Source organism: Bombina bombina, chromosome 6 (genome assembly GCF_027579735.1).
Source record: "Bombina bombina isolate aBomBom1 chromosome 6, aBomBom1.pri, whole genome shotgun sequence".
In the NCBI taxonomy this organism is placed as follows: domain Eukaryota; kingdom Metazoa; phylum Chordata; class Amphibia; order Anura; family Bombinatoridae; genus Bombina; species Bombina bombina.
Window position 1 is genome coordinate 78,348,212 of NC_069504.1, and position 27,735 is coordinate 78,375,946.

General features: G+C 40.9%; 1 protein-coding gene across 1 annotated transcript in view; it reads right to left on the minus strand.

Moving 5' to 3' along the window:
- Window positions 1–849: 849 nt before the first annotated feature.
- The window catches only part of BEND7 (BEN domain containing 7), a 441,939-nt gene continuing 415,053 nt past the window's right edge, over window positions 850–27,735 (minus strand). The window contains exons 8-9 of the mRNA XM_053716488.1: window positions 2,786–2,836; window positions 850–1,707 (exon numbers count right to left, since the gene is read on the minus strand). Coding sequence (XP_053572463.1) covers window positions 1,649–1,707; window positions 2,786–2,836 — 110 coding nt within the window. The 3' untranslated portion in view covers window positions 850–1,648. The remainder of the gene's footprint in view (window positions 1,708–2,785; window positions 2,837–27,735) is intronic.

Below are 27,735 nucleotides of genomic sequence, written 5' to 3' on the forward strand. Positions count from 1 at the left end.
AGATGTATATGTATGTGTGTGTGTGTGTGTATATATATATATATATGTGTGTGTGTGTGTGTGTATATATATATATATATATATGTGTGTGTGTATATATATATATATATGTGTGTGTGTATATATATATAAGTGTGTGTGTGTATATATATATATGTGTGTGTGTGTATATATATATATGTGTGTGTGTGTATATATATATATATATATGTGTGTGTGTGTATATATATATATATATATATATATGTGTGTGTGTATATATATATACATATGTATTAATATGTGTATTTATGCACTTACAGACATATACACATATAAACACATAAATACTAATGTACACACATATATATAAGTGCATTGGAGCCATTTGCAGTCAAGTAGCTGAAAACATAAAAACTCTTATTTATGCAATATTCATATTTAATAATGTGGTTAATTGTGTATTTACTGTAAATATTTCACATTCAAATGTTCTGCACACAGGAGAATATGTTTTAAGTATTTTTAAATAGATATTCCTATATGTATCTGTATATATCTTTACCTACATTTAATTATATATATATTACCAAAATATCATCAGAAATACATAGAAATATTTATTTAAGAATAAATGGAACATATTCTTCTGTGTGAAGAACATTGGAATGTGAAATTCTCATATTTCATGTTGTTCCCCTCAGTTTTCATACTCCATTGCGGTCTATGGAAGTATACGCTAATGTGGCCATTCTATTTTCGCTCTTGTGCTAACTTTTTACTTTCAAGTACAACCCGACGTGCACAAAAAGCCTCCGTCTAGGGAAGATAACGCATGAGCTGGAGTTCAAAATAGCGTTTCACTCATAATCTAGCCCTAAAGGATTTATTGTGATGCAAACATACATTTTTTGCTAATATATCCTTTTTTATACATATTTCCATCATAAGCAAAATTCCATCATTAAATCATAAATGTTCTTTACATAAATTCAGTGCCAGAATGAGGTTTTTTTTAAATTCACAAGCTTTATCAATAATAACACTATGGAACATAACATGTAGTTTAGTAAGAGGAATGTGCTTTTACAAATTAAATCACTTCTATTTTCAAACATGTCTCATATAAGGTGCTGAATCAATATCTGAATTCTGGGATACTCTCAGTTACCATAGAGCGCAAACATTCATTCAATAGCAATATTTTGCCACCCTTTCTGGTAACCAATGAAATTATGACACAAAAACAATTAAAGGGACATATGCAGTGTCAAACAAATAAAAATGTCATACAAAGACTACGTCACATAATTATGTCACTACACCTCTCAGGCTTCCCTAAAGAATGCTGAATCAAGTCAATAATTAAAAACAAACAAACATATGATTAAAAGTCTGTTATCTTGTGTCTTCACCAATACTTTACAGCAGTTGCTTACAATTATCCATGTTATGATTTTAGATAAAAAGATAAAATAAAGTGGAAACGTTTGGATCTGAAGGACATCTAAGTGTAAAACCATTAGGTAGTGAGGTGGGTAACCCAGTTTGTTTTCTTTTATTATAGTTAATAAAAAATAAACTCTGCAAAAAATGACTGGAATTGTAGGAAAACAAACTCTGGTTAGTGCATTTTGTCCATATGTTTTCCAGGTTTTGGTGCTGGATCTTAAAATCCTGGCTTGGAATTTAGCCATACATCATCATCTGTGGTGTGAAATAGACTACCTAATAAAGTAAGAACATGACAGTTAATGTTCCCATCACCTTTAGCAACATATGTGCACATGGGGTTAAAAACATTTTGTTTAATGTAGTTATAGTGTAAATATATTAAATAACAACTGTTTATGTTTTTAAACGGTCAGTAAAGTCAAACTTAAACTTTCTTGATTTAGATAGAGCATGCAATTGTAAACAACTTTCCAATTTACTTCTTTTATAAAATTTGCTTTGTCCTCTTGGTATCCTTTGTTGAAAAGAATACCTAGGTATGGTCAGAAGCAGCAAAGCTAGTGGCTGATTGGTGTTTTTACATATATGGCTCTGGTCATTTATTAAGCTGATGTGTTCAGCTAGCTCAAAGTAGTTCATTGTTGCGCCTTTAACCAAGGATTCCAAGAGATTCCTATATTTTTTTTGCGCAGGACAAACAGGGAATGTGCAATACTTTAGGGGCAGGCTGTCACATTAAATTGACAGTACCACCCGCATCAGTAAAGAAGAAAAGACACTCCAGCTTTGTGGGTGGCCAAGAGAGCCCTTGGATGGTGATCGTGGAAGGGTACAACAGAGTATCTGATTTATCAAGTAAGAACTACTTAAAGGGACACTGAACCCACATTTTTTCTTCCGTGATTCAGATAGAGCATGAAATTTTAAGCAACTTTCTAATTTACTCCTATTATCAAATTTTCTTCATTCTCTTTGTATCTTTATTTGAAATGCAAGAATGTAAGTTTAGATGCCAGCCCATTTTTGCTGAACAACCTGGGTTGTCCTTGCTGATTGGTCGATAAATTCATCCACCAATAAAAAAAGTGCTGTCCAGAGTACTGAACCCAAAAAAAAGCTTATATGCCTTCTTTTTCAAATAAAGATAGCAAGAGAACAAAGAAAAATATAATAGGAGTAAATTAGAAAGTTGCTTAAAATTGCATGCTCTATCTGAATCATGAAATAAAATATTTGGGTTCAGTGTCCCTTTAATGTTTGTAATAAGCAAAAAATTTATTTGCAATGACAGGTGAATTGTTTATTGTCCCTTTAAGGGGTAAACGCACAAAACTACAAAAATAGACTTTACCTGTCTGCGGTAAAGATATGGCATCTGTTTTCTCATCAAAACCTGTAAATTCTATTATAAAGAGACAAACAAATAGCAAATGTATTAATGCAACATTGTAAAAAAATAAGAGAACACAAAAGATTAACTTTAAAATAATATTAAAATACTATAACAATAGTTATTAGATGCTTCTATGTGATAACGTTTATATGGCAACAAAAGCTATAATCAAAAACCAAAATGACAAGAACAAATGTGTATAAACTGAAAACTTCAAACAAACGGCTATGTTACAAGTGTTACGCTAGCTGCAGCGCAAGTGCGGTATGATTTTTTTTATGCTCCTGCAAGCGTTTTCAGCCTTGCTAGCCTCACCAATCCTTATGTTTTTAAATATTATTTTAATAACATAAGGATTGGTGAGGCTAGCAAGGCTGAAAATGCTTGCGGGAACATAACAAAAATCCTTACCGCAATTGCGCTGCAGCTAGCGTAACACTTGTAACATAGCCAAAATACAGTAATGGTTACAAAGAAAAGAATATTTATCATACAGATAAAATGTATTCAAATTCATCACAACGTGTAAGTTGACTATACAATAAAACAGTAATAACAATCATATAAAATAACAAGAGATGAAAATAAGGATATGTCCTGTTTGGCCACACTGGAGATCACACTATTTTCAAGGCCACGCCCCTTCCTCAGTTTACTTGAGAAATGGGTGGGGCTTTGAAACTGTCTAACCAGACAAAACACAGATTAATGCAACTATAGTATATAGTGCATTTGCAATATATTTTGATATTGATACAGAGGCAAAGCATGCTGTGATGTACTTAATGGTGATGCTTTATGGCTGGAATTAGGGTTGCACCGATACAAGTATCGGTACCGATACCAAGTACTGGCACCAGTACTTGTACTCGTGCAAAAGCACCGATACTTAAACCGATACCTCCAGATCTTAGATCTTACCCATACGCTATCTTGTGGCATTTTTTTCAAACTTCATGTTACCATTTCAAACTTCATGTGCCCACCTGCATCGCTAACACCTAAATAAAGGTGCCGCCCCCGCATCGCAAATACTAAACTTAATCTTTTAACCCCTAAACTGGCAAACACCCACATCGCAAATACTCAACTAAACCTATTAACTCCTAAACCGCCAACACCCACATCGCGACTACCTAAATTAAACTATTAACCTCCTAAACCTAACACCAGCTAACTTTAAATTAAAGTTACAATATAACTACCTTAAAATAAAACATAATTTATGCTTACCTGATAAATTTATTTCTCTTGTGGTGTATCCAGTCCACGGATCATCCATTACTTGTGGGATATTCTGATTCCCAACAGGAAGTTGCAAGAGGACACCCACAGCAGAGCTGTCTATATAGCTCCTCCCCTAACTGCCATATCCAGTCATTCGACCGAAAACAAACAGAGAAAGGAGAAACCATAGGGTGCAGTGGTGACTGTAGTTTAAAATTAAAAAATACCTGCCTTAAAAATGACAGGGCGGGCCGTGGACTGGATACACCACAAGAGAAATAAATTTATCAGGTAAGCATAAATTATGTTTTCTCTTGTAAGGTGTATCCAGTCCACGGATAATCCATTACTTGTGGGATACCAATACCAAAGCTAAAGTACACGGATGAAGGGAGGGACAAGGCAGGTACTTAAACGGAAGGTACCACTGCCTGTAAAACCTTTCTCCCAAAAATAGCCTCCGAAGAAGCAAAAGTATCAAATTTGTAGAATTTTGAAAAAGTATGAAGCGAAGACCAAGTCGCCGCCTTGCAAATCTGTTCAACAGAAGCCTCATTTTTAAAGGCCCATGTGGAAGCCACAGCTCTAGTAGAATGAGCTGTAATCCTTTCTGGAGGCTGCTGGCCAGCAGTCTCATAGGCTAAGCGGATTATGCTTTTTAGCCAAAAAGAAAGAGAGGTTGCCGAAGCCTTTTGACCTCTCCTCTGTCCAGAGTAGACAACAAACAAAGCAGATGTTTGACGAAAATCTTTAGTAGCTTGTAAGTAAAACTTTAAAGCACGAACCACGTCTAGATTGTGTAATAGACGTTCCTTCTTTGAAGAAGGATTAGGACACAAAGACGGGACAACAATCTCTTGATTGATATTCTTATTAGATACCACCTTAGGCAAAAACCCAGGTTTGGTACGCAGAACTACCTTATCTGCATGGAAGATCAGATAAGGAGAATCACATTGTAAGGCAGATAACTCGGAAACTCTACGAGCCGAGGAAATAGCTACCAAAAAAAGAACTTTCCAAGATAAAAGTTTGATATCTATTGAATGAAGAGGTTCAAACGGAACCCCCTGAAGAACTTTAAGAACCAAATTTAAACTCCATGGTTGAGCAACAGGTTTAAACACAGGCTTGATTCTAACTAAAGCCTGACAAAATGCCTGAACGTCTGGGACATCCGCCAGACGCTTGTGCAAAAGAATAGATAGCGCAGAAATCTGTCCCTTTAAGGAACTAGCTGACAATCCTTTCTCCAATCCTTCTTGGAGAAAAGATAATATCCTGGGAATCCTGACTTTACTCCATGAGTAGCCCTTGGATTCACACCAATAAAGATATTTCCGCCATATCTTATGATAGATTTTCCTGGTGACAGGCTTTCGTTCCTGAATTGAGGTATCAATGGGTGACTCGGAGAAACCACGCTTTGATAAAATCAAGCGTTCAATCTCCAGGCAGTCAGCCTCAGAGAAATTAGATTTGGATGGTTGAAAGGACCTTGAAGTAGAAGGTCCTGTCTCAGCGGCAGAGTCCATGGTGAAAAGGATGACATGTCCACCAGATCTGCATACCAAGTCCTGCGTGGCCACGCAGGCGCTATCAAGATCACCGTTGCTCTCTCCTGCTTGATTTTGGCAATCAGACGAGGAAGCAGAGGAAACGGTGGAAACACATAAGCCAGGTTGAAGGACCAAGGCGCTGCTAGAGCATCTATCAGCGTTGCCTTGGGGTCCCTGGACCTGGATCCGTAACAAGGAAGCTTGGCGTTCTGGCGAGACGCCATGAGATCCAGTTCTGGTATGCCCCAACGATGAACCAATTGAGCAAACACCTACGGATGGAGTTCCCACTCCCCCGGATGAAAAGTCTGACGACTTAGAAAATCCGCATACGAAGAGAGAAGCGCTCTACCAGGAACGAACAACAGCTCAGTGGCTTGTTCTATGGCGATTTACCACCCGGAAGCAGCCTCTTTTAGACCAGTGTGCTTTTCACAGAAGAAAACTTTCCTGAAGTTTATCAGTCTGATCCCGCCAAGTAAGGTCAGTCCAGCCCCGAAATACCAGGCAATTCTCCTCTGAACAAGGAACATGACAACCCCAGACGATCGTTTCGGCCTCCTATGGGCCTCGTCAGTGAGGTGCAGCCACATTCCTCTAAGCACACTGGGCAAGGAGTCCACGTCTGGTTTCCCCCATCACCCATAGGGAGACTTCCCCAGGGTCATAATAATTTGCATACGAAGAGAGAAGAGCTCTACCAGGAACGAACAACAGCTCTGTGGCTTGTTCTATGGCGATTTACCACCCGGAAGCAGCCTCTTTTAGACCAGTGTGCTTTTCACAGAAGAAAACTTTCCTGAAGTATATCAGTCTGATCCCGCCAAGTAAGTTCAGTCCAGCCCCGAAATACCAGGCAATTCTCCTCTGAACAAGGAACATGACAACCCCAGACGATCGTTTCGGCCTCCTATGGGCCTCGTCAGTGAGGTGCAGCCACATTCCTCTAAGCACACTGGGCAAGGAGTCCACGTCTGGTTTCCCCCATCACCCATAGGGAGACTTCCCCAGGGTCATAATAATTTGCATATGAAGAGAGAAGCGCTCTACCAGGAACGAACAACAGCTCAGTGGCTTGTTCTATGGCGATTTACCACCCGGAAGCAGCCTCTTTTAGACCAGTGTGCTTTTCACAGAAGAAAACTTTCCTGAAGTATATCAGTCTGATCCCGCCAAGTAAGGTCAGTCCAGCCCCGAAATACCAGGCAATTCTCCTCTGAACAAGGAACATGACAACCCCAGACGTTCGTTTCGGCCTCCTATGGGCCTCGTCAGTGAGGTGCAGCCACATTCCTCTAAGCACACTGGGCAAGGAGTCCACGTCTGGTTTCCCCATCACCCATAGGGAGACTTCCCCAGGGTCATAATAATTTGCATACGAAGAGAGAAGCGCTCTACCAGGAACGAACAACAGCTCAGTGGCTTGTTCTATGGCGATTTACCACCCGGAAGCAGCCTCTTTTAGACCAGTGTGCTTTTCACAGAAGAAAACTTTCCTGAAGTATATCAGTCTGATCCCGCCAAGTAAGGTCAGTCCAGCCCCGAAATACCAGGCAATTCTCCTCTGAACAAGGAACATGACAACCCCAGACGATCGTTTCGGCCTCCTATGGGCCTCGTCAGTGAGGTGCAGCCACATTCCTCTAAGCACACTGGGCAAGGAGTCCACGTCTGATTTCCCCCATCACCCATAGGGAGACTTCCCCAGGGTCATAATAATTTGCATACGAAGAGAGAAGCGCTCTACCAGGAATGAATAACAGCTCAGTGGCTTGTTCTATGGCGATTTACCACCCGGAAGCAGCCTCTTTTAGACCAGTGTGCTTTTCACAGAAGAAAACTTTCCTGAAGTATATCAGTCTGATCCCGCCAAGTAAGGTCAGTCCAGCCCCGAAATACCAGGCAATTCTCCTCTGAACAAGGAACATGACAACCCCAGACGATCGTTTCGGCCTCCTATGGGCCTCGTCAGTGAGGTGCAGCCACATTCCTCTAAGCACACTGGGCAAGGAGTCCACGTCTGGTTTCCCCCATCACCCATAGGGAGACTTCCCCAGGGTCATAATAATTTGCATACGAAGAGAGAAGCGCTCTACCAGGAACGAACAACAGCTCAGTGGCTTGTTCTATGGCGATTTACCACCCGGAAGCAGCCTCTTTTAGACCAGTGTGCTTTTCACAGAAGAAAACTTTCCTGAAGTATATCAGTCTGATCCCGCCAAGTAAGGTCAGTCCAGCCCCGAAATACCAGGCAATTCTCCTCTGAACAAGGAACATGACAACCCCAGACGATCGTTTCGGCCTCCTATGGGCCTCGTCAGTGAGGTGCAGCCACATTCCTCTAAGCACACTGGGCAAGGAGTCCACGTCTGGTTTCCCCCATCACCCATAGGGAGACTTCCCCAGGGTCTGGGGTTGTCATGTTCCTTGTTCAGAGGAGAATTGCCTGGTATTTCGGGGCTGGACTGACCTTACTTGGCGGGATCAGACTGATATACTCTCTTTGTATGCGACTTAGAAAATCCGCCTCCCAGTTCTCTACACCTGGGATATGGATAGCTGATAGGTGGCAAGAGTGAATCTCTGCCCAGCAAATTATCTTTGAGACTTCTAACATTGCAAGGGAACTCCCTGTTCCCCCTTGATGGTTGATGTAAGCCACAGTCGTGATGTTGTCCGACTGAAATCTGATGAACCTCATTGTCGCTAAATGAGGCCAAGCCTGAAGAGCATTGAATATCGCTCTTAGTTCCAGAATGTTTATTGGAAGGAGTGACTCCTCCTGAGTCCACGATCCCTGAGCCTTCAGGGAGTTCCAGACTGCACCCCAACCTAGTAGGCTGGCATCTGTCGTCACAATTGTCCAATCTGGCCTGCGAAAGGTCATACCTTTGGACAGATGGACCCAAGATAGCCACCAGAGAAGAGAATCCCTGGTCTCTTGATCCAGATTTAGTAGAGGGGACAAATCTGTGTAATCCCCATTCCACTGACTGAGCATGCAGAGTTGCAGCGGTCTGAGATGTAGGCGTGCAAACAGTACTATGTCCATTGCCGCTACCATTAAGCCGATTACTTCCATGCACTGAGCCACCGAAGGGCGAGGAATGGATTAAAGAACACGGCAGGAATTTAGAAGTTTTGATAACCTGGACTCCGTCAGGTAAATTTTCATTTCTACAGAATCTATCAGAGTCCCTAGGAAGGAAACTCTTGTAAGGGGGGATAGAGAACTCTTTTCCTCGTTCACCTTCCACCCATGCGACCTCAGAAATGCCAACACTATGTCCGTATGAGACTTGGCAATTTGGAAGTTTGACGCCTGAATTAGGATGTCGTCTAAATAAGGGGCCACTGCTATGCCCCGCGGCCTTAGGACCGCCAGAAGCGACCCCAGAACCTTCGTAAAAATTCTTGGGGCTGTAGCTAGCCCAAAGGGAAGAGCTACAAACTGGTAATGCCTGTCTAGGAAGGCAAACCTGAGAAACCGATGATGATCTTTGTGTATCGGAATGTGAAGATAAGCATCCTTTAAATCCACTGTAGTCATGTATTGACCCTCCTGGATCATAGGTAGGATGGTACGAATAGTCTCCATCTTGAATGATGGAACTCTGAGGAATTTGTTTAAGATCTTTAGATCCAAAATTGGTCTGAAGGTTCCCTCTTTTTTGGGAACTACAAACAGATTTGAGTAAAATCCCTGTCCCTGTTCCTCCCTTGGAACTGGATGGATCACTCCCATAACTAGGAGGTCTTGTACACAGTGTAAGAATGCCTCTCTCTTTATCTGGTTTGCAGATAATTGTGAAAGGTGAAATCTCCCTTTTGGGGGGGAAGCCTTGAAGTCCAGAAGATATCCCTGGGATATAATTTCCAACGCCCAGGGATCCTGAACATCTCTTGCCCATGCCTGGGCGAAGAGCGAAAGTCTGCCCCCTACTAGATCCGTTATCGGAAAGGGGGCCGTTCCTTCATGCTGTCTTAGAGGCAGCAGCAGGCTTTTTGGCCTGCTTACCCTTGTTCCAGGTCTGGTTAGGTCTCCAGACCGTCTTGGACTGAGCAAAAGTTCCCTCTTGTTTTGCATTAGAGGAAGTTGATGCCACACTTGCCTTGAAGTTTCGAAAGGCACGAAAATTAGACTGTTTGGCCCTTGATTTGGACCTTTCCTGAGGAAGGGCATGACCTTTTCCTCCAGTGATATCAGCAATAATCTCCTTCAAACCAGGCCCAAATAGGGTCTGCCCCTTGAAGGGAATGTTAAGCAGCTTAGACTTTGAAGTAACGTCAGCTGACCATGATTTAAGCCATAGCGCTCTGCGCGCCTGGATAGCAAAACCAGAATTCTTAGCCGTTAGTTTAGTCAAATGAACAATGGCATCAGAAACAAAAGAATTGGCTAGCTTAAGTGCTCTAAGCTTGTCAAGTATGTCATCCAATGGAGTCGTTACCTGTAGAGCCTCTTCCAGAGACTCAAACCAGAACACCGCAGCAGCAGTGACAGGAGCAATGCATGCAAGGGGCTGTAGGATAAAACCTTGTTGAATAAACATTTTCTTAAGGTAACCCTTTTTATCCATTGGATCTAAGAAAGCACAACTGTCCTCGACAGGGATAGTAGTACGCTTTGCTAGAGTAGAAACTGCTCCCTCCACCTTAGGAACTGTCTGCCATAAGTCCCGTGTGGTGGCGTCTATTGGAAACATTTTTCTAAAAATAGGAGGGGGAGAGAACGGCACACCTGGTCTATCCCATTCCTTAGTAATAATTTCTGTAAACCTTTTAGGTATTGGAAAAACATCAGTACACACCGGCACTGCATAGTATTTATCCAGTCTACACAATTTCACTGCAATTGTATCACAGTCATTCAGAGCAGCTAAAACCTCCCTGAGTAACACGCGGAGGTGTTCAAGCTTAAATTTAAATGTAGAAATATCAGAATCAGGTTGCATCATCTTCCCTGAGTCAGAAATATCACCCACAGAAAGAAGCTCTCCTTCTTCAGCTTCTGCATATTGTGAGGCATTATCAGACATAGCTCTTAAAGTGTCAGTATGCTCTGTATTTCGTCTAACTCCAGAGCTATCTCGCTTTCCTCTAAATTCAGGTAGTCTGGCTAATACCGCTGACAGTGTATTATCCATGACTGCCGCCATGTCTTGTAAAGTAAACGCTGTGGGCGCCCTAGATGTACTTGGCGCCATTTGAGCGTGAGTCCCTTGAGCGGGAGTCAAAGGATCTGACACGTGGGGAGAGTTAGTCGTCATAACTTCCCCCTCGTCAGATTCCTCTGGTGATAAATTTTTTAAAGACAGAATATGATCTTTATTGCTTAAAGTGAAATCAGTACATTTGGTACACATTCTAAGAGGGGGCTCCACAATGGCTTTTAAACATAATGAACAAGGAGTTTCCTCTATGTCAGACATGTTTATACAGACTAGCAATGAGACTAGCAAGCTTGGAAAACACTTTAAATCAAGTTAACAAGCAAATATAATAAATGGTACTGTGCCTTTAAGAGAAACAAATTTTGTCAGAATTTGAAAAACAGTGAAAAAAGGCAGTAAATCAAACGAAATTTTTACAGTGTGTATAATAGGCTAACAGAGCATTGCACCCACTTGCAAATGGATGATTAACCCCTTAGTTCAAAAACCGGATCAAAAAAACGATCTAGACGTTTTTTTAACAGTCATATCCAAACTGCCACAGCCTTGCTGTGGGCCTACCTTCCCAACAAAACGATTTTGGAAAGCCCAAGAGCCCTTTAGAGATGTCCTATAGCATTCAGAAGACCCTTGGAGGAAGCTGGATGTCTCAGTCTGTAAAAATTACTGCGCAAAAAAGTGCTAAATTAGGCCCCTCCCACTCATTGTAACACAGTGGAAAGCCTCAGGAAACTGTTTCTAGGCAAATTTAAGCCAGCCATGTGGAAAAAACTAGGCCCCAATAAAGTTTTATCACCAAAGTATATATAAAAACGTTTAAACATGCCAGCAAACGTTTTATATTGCAAATATAAAAGAGTATTACCTCAGAAAATAAGCATCATACCAGTCGCTATTAAATCACTGTATTCAGGCTTACCTTACATAAATTTGGTATCAGCAGCATTTTCTAGCATTCACATCTTCTAGAAAAATCTTAACTGCACATACCTCATAGCAGGATAACCTGCACGCCATTCCCCCGCTGAAGTTATCTCTCTCTTCAGTCATGTGTGAGAACAGCAATTGATCTTAGTAACAACCTGCTAAGATCATAGAAATCACAGGCAGATTCTTCTATTTTTCTGCCTGGAACAAAATAGTACAACTCCGGTACCATTTAAAAATAATAAACTTTTGATTGAAGTAAAATAACAGCTATATTTCACCACTTCTCTCTTACTACCTCCATGTTTGTTGAGAGTTGCAAGAGAATGACTGGATATGGCAGTTAGGGGAGGAGCTATATAGACAGCTCTGCTGTGGGTGTCCTCTTGCAACTTCCTGTTGGGAATTAGAATATCCCACAAGTAATGGATGATCCGTGGACTGGATACACCTTACAAGAGAAATAAAAACTTACCTGTGAAATAAAAAAAAAAATAAGCTTAAACTATAAATAAAGCTAACATTACTATTTAAAAAAAAAAAATATATACTAAAAATAAAAAACCTAAATTACAAAATTAAAAAATTCTACTACTAAAAACCCCCAAAAACCTAACATTACAAAGAATAACAAAGTTTAAAATTACATAAAATAAAAAAAAATCTAAGATAACTAAAAATAATAAACAAAATTATCCAAAATAATAAAAATTAAACCTAATCTAATACCCCTATAGAAACAAAAAATCCACCCCAAAATAAAAACACCCCCTAATCTAACACTTAACTATCAATAGCCCTTAAAAAGACCTTCTGTAAGGAATTGCCCTAAATTTTACAGCTCTTTTACATAAAAAAATACAAATTACCCCCTAACAGTATGTATGTATGGATTGGGTACTTGTAAAGCACAGCTAATCACTCAGGCGCTGCTCATTTTATCGACCTCGGAAGGATGAAAGGCTGAGTGGACCTCGCCGGGGATCGAACCTGCAACCCTTCGGTTGCTACAGAGCTCAGCCACAGTGCCTTAGCATGCTGAGCTATCTGTCCTGCCTACAGTACAACCCCCCACCCACCCACCCAGGGCAATCAGCTCTTTAGTGCCAATAAAAAAACCCAAAAAGCCCTAATCTAAAAAAAAAAACCACCCAAAAAAAACCTAACACTAACTCCGAAATAGGTACTTACCATTCCTGAAGTCCTGCAGTGAAGGTCTTCTTTCATCTTCTTTCTTCATCCCGTGGCGCGGAGTGAAGGCGGCGCAGAGCAGGAACGGCGGCCGCACAAACATGCAGTGTGGAGGCTCCTCTTCAAGTGATCATCTGCCGCACACTGAAGATTGAATGCAAGGTACCCGTTTTATATTGGGGTACCTTGCATTCCTATTGGCTGAAAATTTCAAATCAGCCAATAGGATGGGAGCTACTTAAATCCTATTGGCTGTTCAAATCAGTGGGGTTGGGTGGGTGGGGGGTTGTACTGTTAGGGGGTAATTTTTATTTTTTAATGTAAAAAGAAAATTTATGCTTACCTGATAAATTTATTTCTTTTTTGACACGATGAGTCCATGGATCATCTTAATTACTAATGAGATATTCACCTCTGGGTCAGCAGGAGGCGGCAAAGAGCACCACAGCAGAGCTGTTAAACAGCTCCTCCCTTCCCTCCCACTTCAGTCATTCGACCGAAGTTAAGGAAAGAAAGGAAAAGACAAGGTGCAGAGGTGTCTGAAGTTTACAATAACCCAAAACCTGTCTTACAAGAACAGGGCGGGCCGTGGACTCATCGTGTCAAAAAAGAAATACATTTATCAGGTAAGCATAAATTTACATTTCTTTTTTATGACACGATGAGTCCACGGATCATATTAATTACTAATGGGATTCAATACCCAAGCTAGAGTACACAGATGATACGGGAGGGACAAGACAGGGAACCTAAACGGAAGGCACCACTGCTTGAAGAACCTTTCCCAAAAGCGGCCTCAGCCGTGGCAAAAGTGTCAAATTTGTAAAACTTTGAAAAAGTGTGAAGAGAAGACCAAGTTGCAGCCTTGCAAATCCATTCCACAGAAGCTTCATTCTTGAATGCCCATGAGGAAGCAACAGCCCTCGTGGAATGAGCCGTAACTCTCTCTGGAGGCTGCTGTCTAGCGGTCTCATATGTAAACGTATGATACTCTTAAGCCAAAAAAAAGAGAAGTAGCCATAGCCTTCTGTCTCTTACATTTTCCTGAGAAAACCACAAACAAAGCAGGAGACTGACGAAAATCCTTAGTCTCCTGCAGATAAAACTTTAAGGCACGAACCACGTCCCAATTGAGTAGAAGCCGTTCCTTCTGAGAAGGATTAGGACACAAGGAAGGAACAACAATCTCCTGATTAATGTTCCGATCCAAAACAACTTTAGGAAGAAATCCTAATTTAGCACGTAAAACTACCTTATCTGAATGAAAAATAAGGTAAGGAGACTCGTACTGCAAAGCCGAGAGCTCTGACACTCTACGAGCAGAAGAAATAGCAACCAGAAATAAAACTTTCCAAGATAACAATTTAATATCTTAAGGAATGCATAGGCTCAAACGGAGCCCCTTGAAGAACTTTAAGCAGTAAATTCAGACTCCATGGAGGAATAACTGGCTTGAACACAGGCCTGATCCTGACCAAGGCCTGACAAAATGATTGTACATCTGGAACATCTGCCAGATGTTTGTGTAACAAAATAGATAAGGCAGAGATTTGCCCCTTTAGGGAGCTTGTCAGTAAACCCTTCTCCAAACCTCTTTTGGAGAAAAAGACAAAATTCTAGGATTCCTAACTCTACTCAATGAGTAGCCTTTAGATTCCCACCAACAGAGATATTTATACCCCATCTTATGGTAAATCTTTCTAGGTACAGGTCTACGAGCCTGAATCATAAAACCCCCGCTTAGATAAAAGTTAGCATTCAATCTCTAAACAGTCATCAGAGAAACTAGAATTGGAAGTAGGAAAGGCCCTTGAATGTCCACCAGATTTGCATACTAAATCCGGCAAAGCCGGTGCAATGAAGATCACCGATGTCATTTCTTGCTTGATTCTAGCAATGACCCGAGAAGAAGCGCAAATGGAGGAAACAGGTATGCTACACTGACGGACCAAGGAAACGCCAGAGCAACTATGAGTGCTATCTGGAGGACCCTGGACCTCAACCCGTTTCTCGGGATGTTGAGATGCCCTGAAATCTAATTCCGGCTGACCCCACATGATAATCAGGCTGGAGAACACTTCCGGATGGAGTTCTCACTCCCACGGATAAAAGGTCTACCTGCTCAGGAAGTCCGCCTCCCAGTTGTCCACCCCTGGGATGTGGATCGCCGATAGCTAACAAGAACGGGCCTCCGCCCACTGAATTATCTCGGTTACCTCTGTCATTGCCAAGGAACTCCTTGTTCCCCCTTTGATGATTGATAGCTACTGAAGTTATATTGTCCGACTGGAACCTGACAAACTGGACCGAGGCTTACTGAAGTTAGGCCAGAAGAACATTAAAGATCGTTCTCAGTTCCATGAAGTTGCTAGAAAGAACCAACTGAGTCCAAACTCCCTGAGCCCTTTAGAAGAGTACATAGCCACAGCTGAATTTGTACTCTTGACTTTCAGCTTATAAAGCAGCAAAGTTTACCACTAAGCCATCGAAGGACACCCAGACTGATCCCCACCCTAGAAGGCTGGCGTCTTGTCACAATTACCCAAGATGGTCTGCGAAAGCAGATTCCCTGGGAAAGATGATCCAGTTGAAGAGAATTCCTTGTCTCTTTCTCCTAGTCATACTCGAGGAGCCAAATTTGCATAATCTCCGTTGCATTGACTGAGCATGCTTGACTGCAGAGGTCTGATGAGAAACCGAGCAAACGGGATGATGACCATTGCCTCCACCATCAGCCCGATTACCTCCATGCACTGAGCCACTGATGGCCGAAGAGTAGACTGAAGGACTAGACAAGTATCGATAATCCTTAATTTCCTGACTTCTGTCAGAAAAATCTTCATTGATGGGTAATCTAATATAGTTCCTAAGAAAGTTACCTCTGTAATTTGGACTGAGTAACCCTTTTCCAGATTTAGTAACTTTTTTCCAGATTTACCTTCCACCCATGAGACTGCTGGAAGGATAGAGATCATGCTTGTTGTAATGATGGCGCCTGGACTAGAATGTTGTCCAAATAGTGCGCCACTGCAATGCTCCGTAATCAAAGCATCGCCAACCACGAACCCAGAACCCTTGTGAAAAGTTCGGGAACTGTGGCCAGACCAAAGGGAAGCCACGAACTGGAAGATTGATAAAGTCTGGCGGGAACCAGAGGAAACGTGTTGAGGCATCTTTGCTCTCCCCCCACACAGGCTCTGAAACAGCTGACCGGCTGTAGAACGAACTTACTAAACGTTGAAGGTTCTGGCGAATCTAACTGTGTTCATTTCATCTTTGGCTTGGGGGAGATTTCCATGGTGATATATTCACACATTGCTTATTCTGTTTTTAATCTTGTACGTTATTTCTTCTACATTGCGCTTTTATTATTCAGTAAAAACTTTTACTCTTAGAGAGTGTGTTGCGCTCTTGTCCTTTTTTCTTTTCCAGTTTTTTACATCAAAGGAGTCACCGGAGACCCTTTTGTTACACAGAGCGGCAGCTACGTCCATCATCACACGTTACAGCAACAACGACAGGGGTTCTGCCTTTGGGGACTTTGCACCGCCAATATCCTGCATTTCTGCCAACTGGGACTGCTGTCCTCATCAAGAACATTTACATTAAGGTCAGACGAACCCACTTGCACTATATGGAACTTGTTTTGGGATTCTAACGGATTTTCCTTCAGTGCATTTATAGACTATACATTTTTAACCCTGTACATAACGGGGTATAGGAACTTTGGTCGCTACTTTTGCATTCTAACTGCAGTTTATACTGCACTTACTTAGGTGTTATACATTTACTTGCATAGTACCTATATCGAGGGAAACGCTTATGTTTTTATCTTTTTAATGAAGTCTTGTTTACCTATATAGCAGTAATGCATTCTTTCAAATGTGAGAATGTGTTCTACTTCTGACACCCATTGAGAGAAAGTGGGTATCTGTTGTGTTTTCCAAAATCTTGGAATTAATCTTTTGGCGCTAGTTAGTAATATAAGGAGCAATTTCTTATGATATGTGCAGTTTAGGTGTGGAATATGATTGAGGAGAATAATATGCGGGTTAAGAGAGATATTTGAGTCCAGAATTTTGTTTATGCATTGCTCTATTTGCAGCCAAATATTAGTAATGTTAGGACATGACCACCAGATATGAGTGATAGTTCCTATTTCCCCGCATCTTCTCCAACAGCTGGAGGAAGCATTGGGGTAAATATTTTGCAGCTGTTGGGGCGTGAGATACCAATGGGCAAGTATTTTATAATTAAGTTCGGCCATAGTTAAAGAGATAGAGGGAGAGGGAGTTGTTTTAAAACATTAGATTTAGAGTTTTGTCGGTAAAGACCCGCGTAGCTAACGCTGCTTTTTTTTCCAGCGCACCCTTAAGACAACACTGGTATTTAGAGTTCTCTGAAGGGCTGCGTTAGGCTCCAAAAAGGGAGCGTAGAGCATAATTTACCGCCACTTCAACCCTCAATACCAGCGTTGCTTACGGTAGCGGCTAGCTGGAAAAACGTGCTCGTGCACGATTCCCCCATAGGAAACAATGGGGCAGTTTGGGCAGAAAAAAACCACCTGCAAAAAAGCAGCGTTAAGCTCCTAATTCAGCCCCATTGTTTCCTATGGGGAAACAGTTTCTAAGTCTGCACCTAACACCTTAACATGTACCCAGAGTCTAAACACCCCTAACCTTACACTTATTAACCCCTAATCTGCCGCCCCGCTATTGCTGACACCTGCATTACACTATTAACCCCTAATCTGCCGCTCCGGACACCGCCGCCACCTACATTATACCTATGTACCCCTAATCTGCTGCCCCTAACTTCGCCGACCCCTATATTATATTTATTAACCCCTAATCTGCCCAACAACGTCGACGCTACCTACCTACACTTATTAACCCATAATCTGCCAACCGGACCTTGCCGCTACTCTAATAAAGTTATTAACCCCTAAACCGCCGCACTCCTGCCTCGCAAACCCTATAATAAATAGTATTAACCCCTAATCTGCCCTCCCTAACATCGCCGCCACCTAACTTCAAGTATTAACCCCTACTCTGCCGACCGGACCTCGCCGCTACTCTAATAAATGTATTAACCCCTAAAGCTAAGTCTAACCCTAACCCCCCCCCTAAATTAAATATAATTTTAATCTAACGAAATAAATTAAATATTATTAACTAAAGTATTCCTATTTAAAACTAAATACTTACCTGTAAAATAAACCCTAATATAGCTATAATATAACGAATAATTACATTGTAGCTATTTTAGGATTTATATTTATTTTACAGGCAACTTTGTATTTATTTTAACTAGGTACAATAGCTATTAAATAGTTATTTACTATTTAATAGCTACCTAGCTAAAATAATTACCAAATTACCAGTAAAATAAATCCTAACCTAAGTTACAATTAAACCTAACACTACACTATCAATAAATAAATTAAATCAATTAACTACAAGTACCTACAAGTACCTACAATTAAATAAACTAAACTAAATTACCAAAAAAAACAAACACTAAATTACAAAAAATAAAAAAAGATTACAAGAATTTTAAGCTAATTACACCTACTCTAAGCCCCCTAATAAAATAACAAAGCCCCCCAAAATAAAAAAAATTCCCTACCCTAATCTAAATTAAAAAAGTTAACAGCTCTATTACCTTACCAGCCCTTAAAAGGGCTTTTTGCGGGGCATGCCCCAAAGAAATCAGCTCTTTTGCCTGTAAAAAAAACACAATACCATCCCCCAACATTACAACCCACCACCCACATACCCCTACTCTAACCCAAACCCCCCTTAAATAAACCTAACACTACCCCCCCTGAAGATCTCCCTACCTTGAGCCGTGTTCACCCAGCCGGGCATCGATGGACCAAAAGAAGACATCCGGAGCGGCAGAAGTCTTCATCCTATCCGGGCAGAAGAGGACATCCGGACCGGCAGACATCTTCATCCAAGCGGCATCTTCTATTTTCATCCATCCGACGAGGAGCGGCTCCATCTTCAAGACCTCCGGCGCGGAACATCCTTCTTCAACGACGACTAGACGACGAATGAAGGTTCCTTTAAGTGACGTCATCCAAGATGGCGTCCCTCGAATTCCGATTGGCTGATAGGATTCTATCAGCCAATCGGAATTGAGGTAGGAAAAATCTGATTGGCTGATTCAATCAGCCAATCAGATTGAAGTTCAATCCGAATGGCTGATCCAATCAGCCAATCAGATTGAGCTTGCATTCTATTGTTCCGATCAGCCAATAGAATGCGAGCTCAATCTGATTGGCTGATTCGATCAGCCAATCCGATTGAACTTGAATCTGATTGGCTGATGACGTCACTTAAAGGAACCTTCATTCGTCGTCTAGATGTCGTTGAAGAAGGATGTTCCGCGCCGGAGGTCTTGAAGATGGAGCCGCTCCTCGACGGATGGATGAAGATAGAAGATGCCGCTTGGATGAAGATGTCTGCCGGTCCGGATGTCCTCTTCTGCCCGGATAGGATGAAGACTCTGGATGTCTTCTTTTGGTCCATTGGTGCCCGGCTGGGTGAACACGGCTCAAGGTAGGGAGATCTTCAGGGGGGTAGTGTTAGGTTTATTTAAGGGGGGTTTGGGTTAGAGTAGGGGTATGTGGGTGGTGGGTTGTAATGTTGGGGGGTGGTATTGTGTGTTTTTATACAGGCAAAAGAGCTGATTTCTTTGGGGCATGCCCCGCAAAAAACATTTTAAGGGCTGGTAAGGTAATAGAGCTGTTAACTTTTTTAATTTAGATTAGGGACATTTTTTTATTTTGGGGGGCTTTGTTATTTTATTAGGGGGCTTAGAGTAGGTGTAATTAGCTTAAAATTCTTGTAATCTTTTTTATTTTTTGTAATTTAGTGTTTGTTTTTTTGGTAATTTAGTTTAGTTTATTTAATTGTAGGTAATTGTAGGTACTTGTAGTTAATTGATTTAATTTATTTATTGATAGTGTAGTGTTAGGTTTAATTGTAACTTAGGTTAGGATTTATTTTACTGGTAATTTGGTAATTATTTTAGCTAGGTAGCTATTAAATAGTAAATAACTATTTAATAGCTATTGTACCTAGTTAAAATAAATACAAAGTTGCCTGTAAAATAAATATAAATCCTAAAATAGCTACAATGTAATTATTCGTTATATTGTAGCTATATTAGGGTTTATTTTACAGGTAAGTATTTAGTTTTAAATAAGAATACTTAAGTTAATATTATTTAGTTTATTTTGTTAGATTAAAATTATATTTTACTTAGGGGGGTGTTAGGGTTAGACTTAGCTTTAGGGGTTAATACATTTATTATAGTAGCGGCGAGGTCCGGTCGGCAGATTAGGGGTTAATAAGTGTAGGTAAGGTAGCGGCGACGTTGGGGGGGCAGATTAGGGGTTAATAAATATTATGTAGGTGTCGGCGATGTTAGGGGCAGCATATTAGGGGTTCATAGGGATAATGTAGGAGGCGGCGATGTGCGGTCGGCAGATTAGGGGTTAAAAAATGTTATTACAGTGGCGGCGATGTGGGGGGGCTTCGGTTTAGGGGTACATAGATAGTTTATGGGTGTTAGTGTACTTTAGAGCACAGTAGTTAAGAGCTTTATAAACCGGCGTTAGCCCAGAAAGCTCTTAACTACTGACTTTTTTCTGCGGCTGGAGTCTTGTCGGTAGAGGCTCTACCGCTCACTTCAGCCAAGACTCTAAATACCAGCGTTAGGAAGATCCCATTGAAAAGATAGGATACGCAATTGGCGTAAGGGGATCTAGGTATGGAAAAGTTGCGGCTTGAAAGTGAGCGTCAGACCCTTTCCTGCCTGACTCTAAATACCAGCGGGCGGCCAAAAGCAGCGTTAGGACCCCTTAACGCTGCTTTTGACGGCTAACGCCAAACTCTAAATCTAGGCGATTGTTTCCATTCATCATCATCTAGATTGAGTAATAACTCTTCATTCCATTTCCTCAAGTATGTGGGTCTGTTATCGGGGGAACGTGCCTCTAAGTATTTTATATACCATGGAAAGATGTGCCTTTTTAAAAATGGTGTTAAAAAATAGTTTCTTGAAAAGAGTAAGAGATCTCAGAATATCCTGTTTATATGGGCTAGTATTTATTGTGTGTCTAATTTGTAAATAGGAATACCAGTTATGAAATGGAGCGCCAAGTTCTTCATTTAGGGTGATTCTGTCTTTAACGTTACTAGAATCAGAGATTAAAATATAGGAAGATTTTGAAAGTTCTCAATCTTATTGGTATGAGTAAAGAAGCTGTATTGTAGGAATAAACGATTATTCAATAACGAAGTTAAAGGAGATATTGGTGTAGATACCCCTTTTTTGTGAGAAATTATATAGTCCCAGACCACAAGTGTGGCTTTGACATATCTATTATTTAGTAATGTGTCCGCCCTGGCTGACTTGGGAAGCCAATTTATATCTCTCATGTATTTGGTATTAGACAGAAAAGCTTCAATCTGAATCCATAGATGCTTGATTCAAGACTATTACTCTTGTTAAATGTGCTGCTCTATAATAATTTGTTATATTAGGGGCATCAAGTCCCCCATCTTCTTTACTGAGTTATAAGGTGTATTGAGCTGTTCTGGGTTTTTAAAGGACCAAATGAAGGAATTTATCATTTTTTGTTGAGCTCTAAGGTAAGAAAGAGGTAGGGTTATTGGTAAAGTTTGGAAGAGATATAGATACTTAGGCACAATCATCATTTTAATCCTATTAATCCTTCCCAGCTGGGATAAATGGCCTTGTTTATGCCAAGTTTCCAGAAGGTTTGGTTTGGAGAGATATAAAATTGTCTCGAGATAGATCTTGCACATTTTTTGGAAGTGTCAGGCATAAATATATGAGTTTATCGGTAATGGCAAAATTAGTATTTTGAGTCACATATTCTAATTCTTGTAATGGTAGGCTAATTGGCATAAGTACAGACTTCCCCATATTTATGGAGAAATTAGAGACCTACTTATAACTTTCCAGGGTATGCTCTAATGCAGGCAATCATGTGGAAGGGGGTTGTAGTGTGAGAATTGTATAATCCGCGAAGAGGCATTTTTGGGTAAGATTCCTGTATTGTATGTCTTGGATATTCAGGTTTTTCCTAATTTGTATTGGTAAAATTTCAACAGAAAGGGCAAGGATTAGAGGTGACAGTGGACAGCCTTGACGCGTGCCATTTGATATGGGAAATGATTGTTAAATATTATTATTAACTTTAATTTTTGCGCTTGGGCCATTGTATAATGCTTGAAAATGCTTTGAAAAGCCGAATTTAGACAGGGTTTTCCACATAAAATGCCAGTCCACCCTGTCGAAAGCTTTCTCCGCGTCTGTAGAGAGAAGAGTAAGAGGGGTATTATCATCTAGAGCATTTTGTAGGGAGTGAAGAACTCTAATTGTGTTGTATTTTGCCTCTCTACCCTTTACAAATCCTACCTGGTCTGGATATATAACCTTTGGTAAGTTTATGTTCAATCGGGTTGCGAGTATTTTAGCATAAATCTTTATATCAATATTTATAAGGGATATAGGCCTACTTGGTCTTTGGGTTTGTCAGCTTTCGGGGTGACTGTAATTAAGGCCTCTAGTAATGACTGGGAGAATATGTTGCCTTGATCAATGGAGGTAGAAAGGCTATAGAGATATGGACAAATTTGGTTCTGGAGTAACTGGTAAAATTTTGCTGTGAGCCCATCTGGGCCAGGGGATTTACCTGATGGTAGTGCTTTTATTACGGTTTTGATATCCTGTAATGTTATTGGAGAGTCTAATGATTGTTTGTCCTCATCCGTAATAGAGGGGATATCTAGTGTTGCTAAGTATAATTTAGTGTAGAAAGACACAAAGGTATGTGCTATGTCCTCATTCTTAGTAATAGATTTGCCCGAGGCATGTGTAAGGGATTTAATGAATGCACTATAATGTTGCTTTTTTAGGGATCTGGCCAATAGATGTCCTGCTTTATTGCTTTCTACGAAAAATTTCGTTTAAGTAGTAAGGGCTCTCATGTGTGCATTCTGAACTAAAAACGTATTAAGGTTATCTCATGCAACAGTTAAGTTAGAAAGTTTTTTAACCCTTTGAGTGCTAACGACGGCTATGAGCCGTCACAGAGTTTCCTACTCTGGTGCTAATGACCGCTCAGAGCCGTCGCTAGCACTCTCCCACCTTGAGGGAGATCTGGGGGCTCCCACCCGCTCCTACCCCGGAGATTGGGCCTGCATAGCGACAGGCATCGACGGGGCTTCACGTTATGTGTGGTGACGTCACGCGCAATGACGTGATGACGTCATCGCACAACTTTATTTATACTTAACAATGTTAAGTATTAAAAGCCTGTATCTAAGCAGCTAAAAACCCAAAGACCCACTGTTGGAAAGGTAATCGCCTAACCTTTCCAATACTATAAGTATTGGGGATCTGGGAAAAAAATTAAATTTTTTTTTAAAAAAAAAGCTCAGCACCCAGGTGGGGAAGTGCTTAGCACTCAAAGGGTTAAATAGATGTCGGATCTAATTTATGTATGGTTTCCTGGGAGTTAAGCTCTTTTGTTAAAGAGGTAAATTGTACCAATCTAAGTTTTCTCTGCTTAGCATTATGCTTAATTAACACCCCTCGTATAAAACATTTATATGCCTCCCAGTTGTTTGTAATTGATGTATCTTCAGATCTGTTAATGAAGAAATATTCTTCAGTGTTTTTTATTATTTCATCTACTGTTTCTTGGTTAGTAAGAATGGAATCATTAAGTCTCCAATTAAATGTGTTTTGGGATTTAGTAGACCATTTGAAAGTAGTGATGACCATGCTGTGATCTGACCAAGATGTATGGGATATTTTAGAATGGCTAAGATTTGTTAGTAATGGTTGGGAGCAAAACATGTAATCCAGTCTGGAATATGAATGTTGTGGATGAAAAAAGAATGTGTAATCTTTTCGTGCTGTATGCACTATCCTCCAGGTGTCAAAAAGGTTAATGGATTGCAAAGCTGCACAATTATTTTTCAATTGACTATTGCGAAGATATGATTTCCCAGTCGAGGTGTCTAACACAGGATTCATGGGGAAATAAAAATCCCCCCCCCCCCAGGATAATTGGGCCTTTAGCGGCGTCTAGCAACATACTGACAAGTGATTTAACGAAAAACGGAGTAGGTTTATTTGGGGCATAGATATTTGCTAATGTGATCGGATTGCTGAAATAAAGACCCACTAATATCAATATTCTTCCTTCTTTGTCAGTATGCTTCTGTAAAAGCTCAAAAGGGGTATGACGTTTAAATGAAATACAAACACCATTCTTCCTACATGGACCTGAACTACAAAAATGTTATAATATCTGGTGGATAAAGTGGGTTCATTACGCATTTTAAAGTGGGTTTCCTGTGTTATTACAATGTCAATCCTTTTTTTATAAAAATCATAATAGGCTATTGATCTTTTATCTGCAGATAAAAAGCCTTTCACGTTTTGGCTAGCTATATTAAAAGGTCCGTCTTTAGTATACATTGTCATAGTTACTGTCAACAAGTATATATTGCTTGGCAAATAAGTATTGTGGAGAGTTGTATAGGATATTTATTTAGGATAGGGTATTGGGAAAGAATGCACACAAATAACAATAAAAATATGTTAGAAGAAAAAAAAAAAGGAAAAAAAAGAGAAATACAAAAATAATCTAAGTTTAAATAATTCAAAAACGTATCCAATCTAAACTGAATAGTTCCTGATAGATGTTTTAGTTTAGGGAACTACATGTCAAACTGGGTGTAAACGTATCTTTAAAAGTAAATATAAGAAATCAACAAAATTTTTACCTATTATTAATCAATCATTGTGAGTATTTAACTGTAAATAATTAACACTGGAGACAAGGGCATAAGATAAAACAAGTGAACAATTAGTTCTATTCTAAGGTTCATTGTGAGGCATAGTGGATGGCAGCAGTTAACAAGTTCCAACCAAGTCCGTTTATTGTTACTATGATAAACTCTGCTTTTGATGCAAACATATGTGTGAGTAGAATTAGAGCCGGGGAATAGAAACATTGAACAAACAGACATACCCGTGTTATTAGCTTAAGCTAAACAGAGGGAACAACAAAGATCAAAAACATATTATATATGTAAATTTTTAACAACCTAATAATAAACAAACTCCAACTTAACTAGTAGGAACAGGACATACTTGAAAATGAGAGAAATCAAAATGTATCCTTCCTGGTAAAATATTTTATAAATAAATAAATAAATAAAACAGCAACACAAGTATCAGCCTCTAATTTACCATATTAACAATGGATTATATGAGGAATTTGGACAAAAGATAAATCACATTTACTCATCTCTTAATCATGGTGGTCCCTCTTCTTCTGGAAGCAGAATGTTCATAAGTTTGCAAAACTTGTCAATGTCAGATAATGAACAGCACTCAATTTTCCTCACATTTTTCACTGTAATCATTGACGTTGGGAATCCACACCTATAAGGGTTTTTAGTGCACATAAATGGGTAGTTAGAACAGAGAAGTCTCTGCGATTTTGGAGGGTCCTTGTTGATAAATCCTGGAATACTTGTATGCAATGTCCCTGGAACATTATAGCTTGTTGTTCCCTGGCATAGGCATAAATCTCCTTTCTATGTTGGTAATTTCCATCTAAAGGGGACGAGAGTTGACTGCTTCATTCATTACTTGTGGGAAATAAGAACCTGGCCACCAGGAGGCAAAGACACCCCAGCCAAAGGCTTAAATACCTCCCCCACTTCCCTCATCCCCCAGTCATTCTTTGTCTTTCGTCACAGGAGGTTGGCAGAGAAGTGTCAGAAGATTCGGAGAGTCTCTTGTGGAGGGTAGTACTCTTTGCAATGGGACTGGAGTTTTAAGTAGTCCTATCAGCCTCTCACTGAGAGCATGGGTAAAAGTTAGAGTCCGGAGATGCAGGGGGAGTTCTGCGAAACCATCCCGACTCATATTAACAGCTCCTTAAGCAATCAGCGTTGACAAGTTTCGCTGCCTGCTTTTATTCTCTCAAGTCCATGTCAGAAGTGACGCTACTAACCTGTCACACTTGAAGGGCTGTGTTCCGGTTCCACGGCGTTGATTCTGGTAAGATCGTTTCATTATATATATGTGATAACGCAAGAAGACAGGGTCACAGTGTGACTCCTTTTATTTGTATAGAATCTAGGGTAATACCCTCGGAAGGGGTTTATGGAACAGGGGGGATTTTAATGTACATAATGTTTATTGTGTTTTTTGCTGCACTTGTGTGAGATGAAGCTCTGTCAGTGTGGAACAGTTAGAGAGAAATTGAGGTGGGCTTTTTGGCGCGTCTCTCACTCAGTGCAGGGGCGGTCCTGCATGGCACTCCATGTGACCGGGTGTGGCCTCAATAACTTCCTCTTTCTCGACCTGTGTTCAGAGGAGACGAAAGCTGTTTCTTGTAGTCCGGGTCATAGGAGGTGGTGAGTGCCTCGGCCACTGGGATATAAAGGTGCCATTTAATCTATAATCAAGTCCGTAATAAAGGCGCAAGCTATGGAGGACTCTGATATGTTGAAGGCTACTCTTTCCTTATCTAAACGTACTAAATGTGTATACTGTGAGGAGGTTCCGGTGGAACCACAGGGTGGAGTTCCTGGGTACGATACTAGATTCTTCTGCGATGAAGATATTTATGACGGACCAGAGATGTTGCAATCTTGCGCCCAACTGTCTAGACCTGCAGACATCATCCAGGACATCTGTGGCTAGGTGTATGGAGGTAATCGGGCTAATGGTATCCAGCATAGATGTCATTTCATTCGCCAGGTTCCATCTCAAACCTCTGCAGCTGTGCATGTTGAGACAATGGAACAGCGATCATTCAGACTTGTCCCAATAAATATCTCTGGACAGACTGGTGAGGGAGTCCCTGTCTTGGTGGACCCGACCGGGCCAGTTGTCCCAGGGGACTTCCTTCCTGAGACCATCCTGGGAGATTGTAACCACAGATGCAAGGCTATCAGGATGGGGAGCCGTTTGGGGTGCCAGAAAGGCACAATGCAGATGGACTCGAGAGGAATTGAGTCTGCCTATAAATATTCTGGAACTTCGAGCAATATTCAACGCTCTGAAGGCTTGGCCCCCTCTGGGGTCGTCCCAATTCATCAGATTCCAATCAGACATCAACTCGGTGGCTTATATAAACCACCAGGGGGGGACGAGAAGCTCCCTAGCAATGAGGGAAGTATCTCTGATTCTGGAATAGGCAGAGACTCACAATTGTTCACTCTCATCGATTCACATTCCGGGTGTCGACAACTGTGAAGCGGATTTTCTGAGCAGACAGGCGTTTCATCCAGAGGAATGGTCTCTCCACCACAAGATGTTTGCGGAGATCTGCAGCAGATGGGGGACGCTGGAAATAGATCTCATGTTGACCAGACTCAATTGTAAGCTACCCAGATATGGGTCGCGATCCAAGGATCCCTGGGACTTCAACCTAATCTACATATATTCATCGTTACCTCTACCTTGAGTAGTGGCCCGCATCAAGCAGGAGCAAGCTTCGGCTATTCTGATTGCTCCTTTGTTGTCGCGGAGGATGTGGTTTGTGGATCTAGTGGTGATGTCGTCATATCCGCTGTGGAAGTTACCTTGTCGCAAGGATCTGCTAGTTCAAGGTCCTTTCAAAATTTCGATTCTCTGAGGCTGACTGCGTGGAGATTGAACGCCTAGTCTTAGCCAAGAGAGGTTTTTCGGAAAGAGTGATCAACACTCTCGTCCAGGCCAGAAAGCCGGTGACTAGACACATCTACCACAAGGT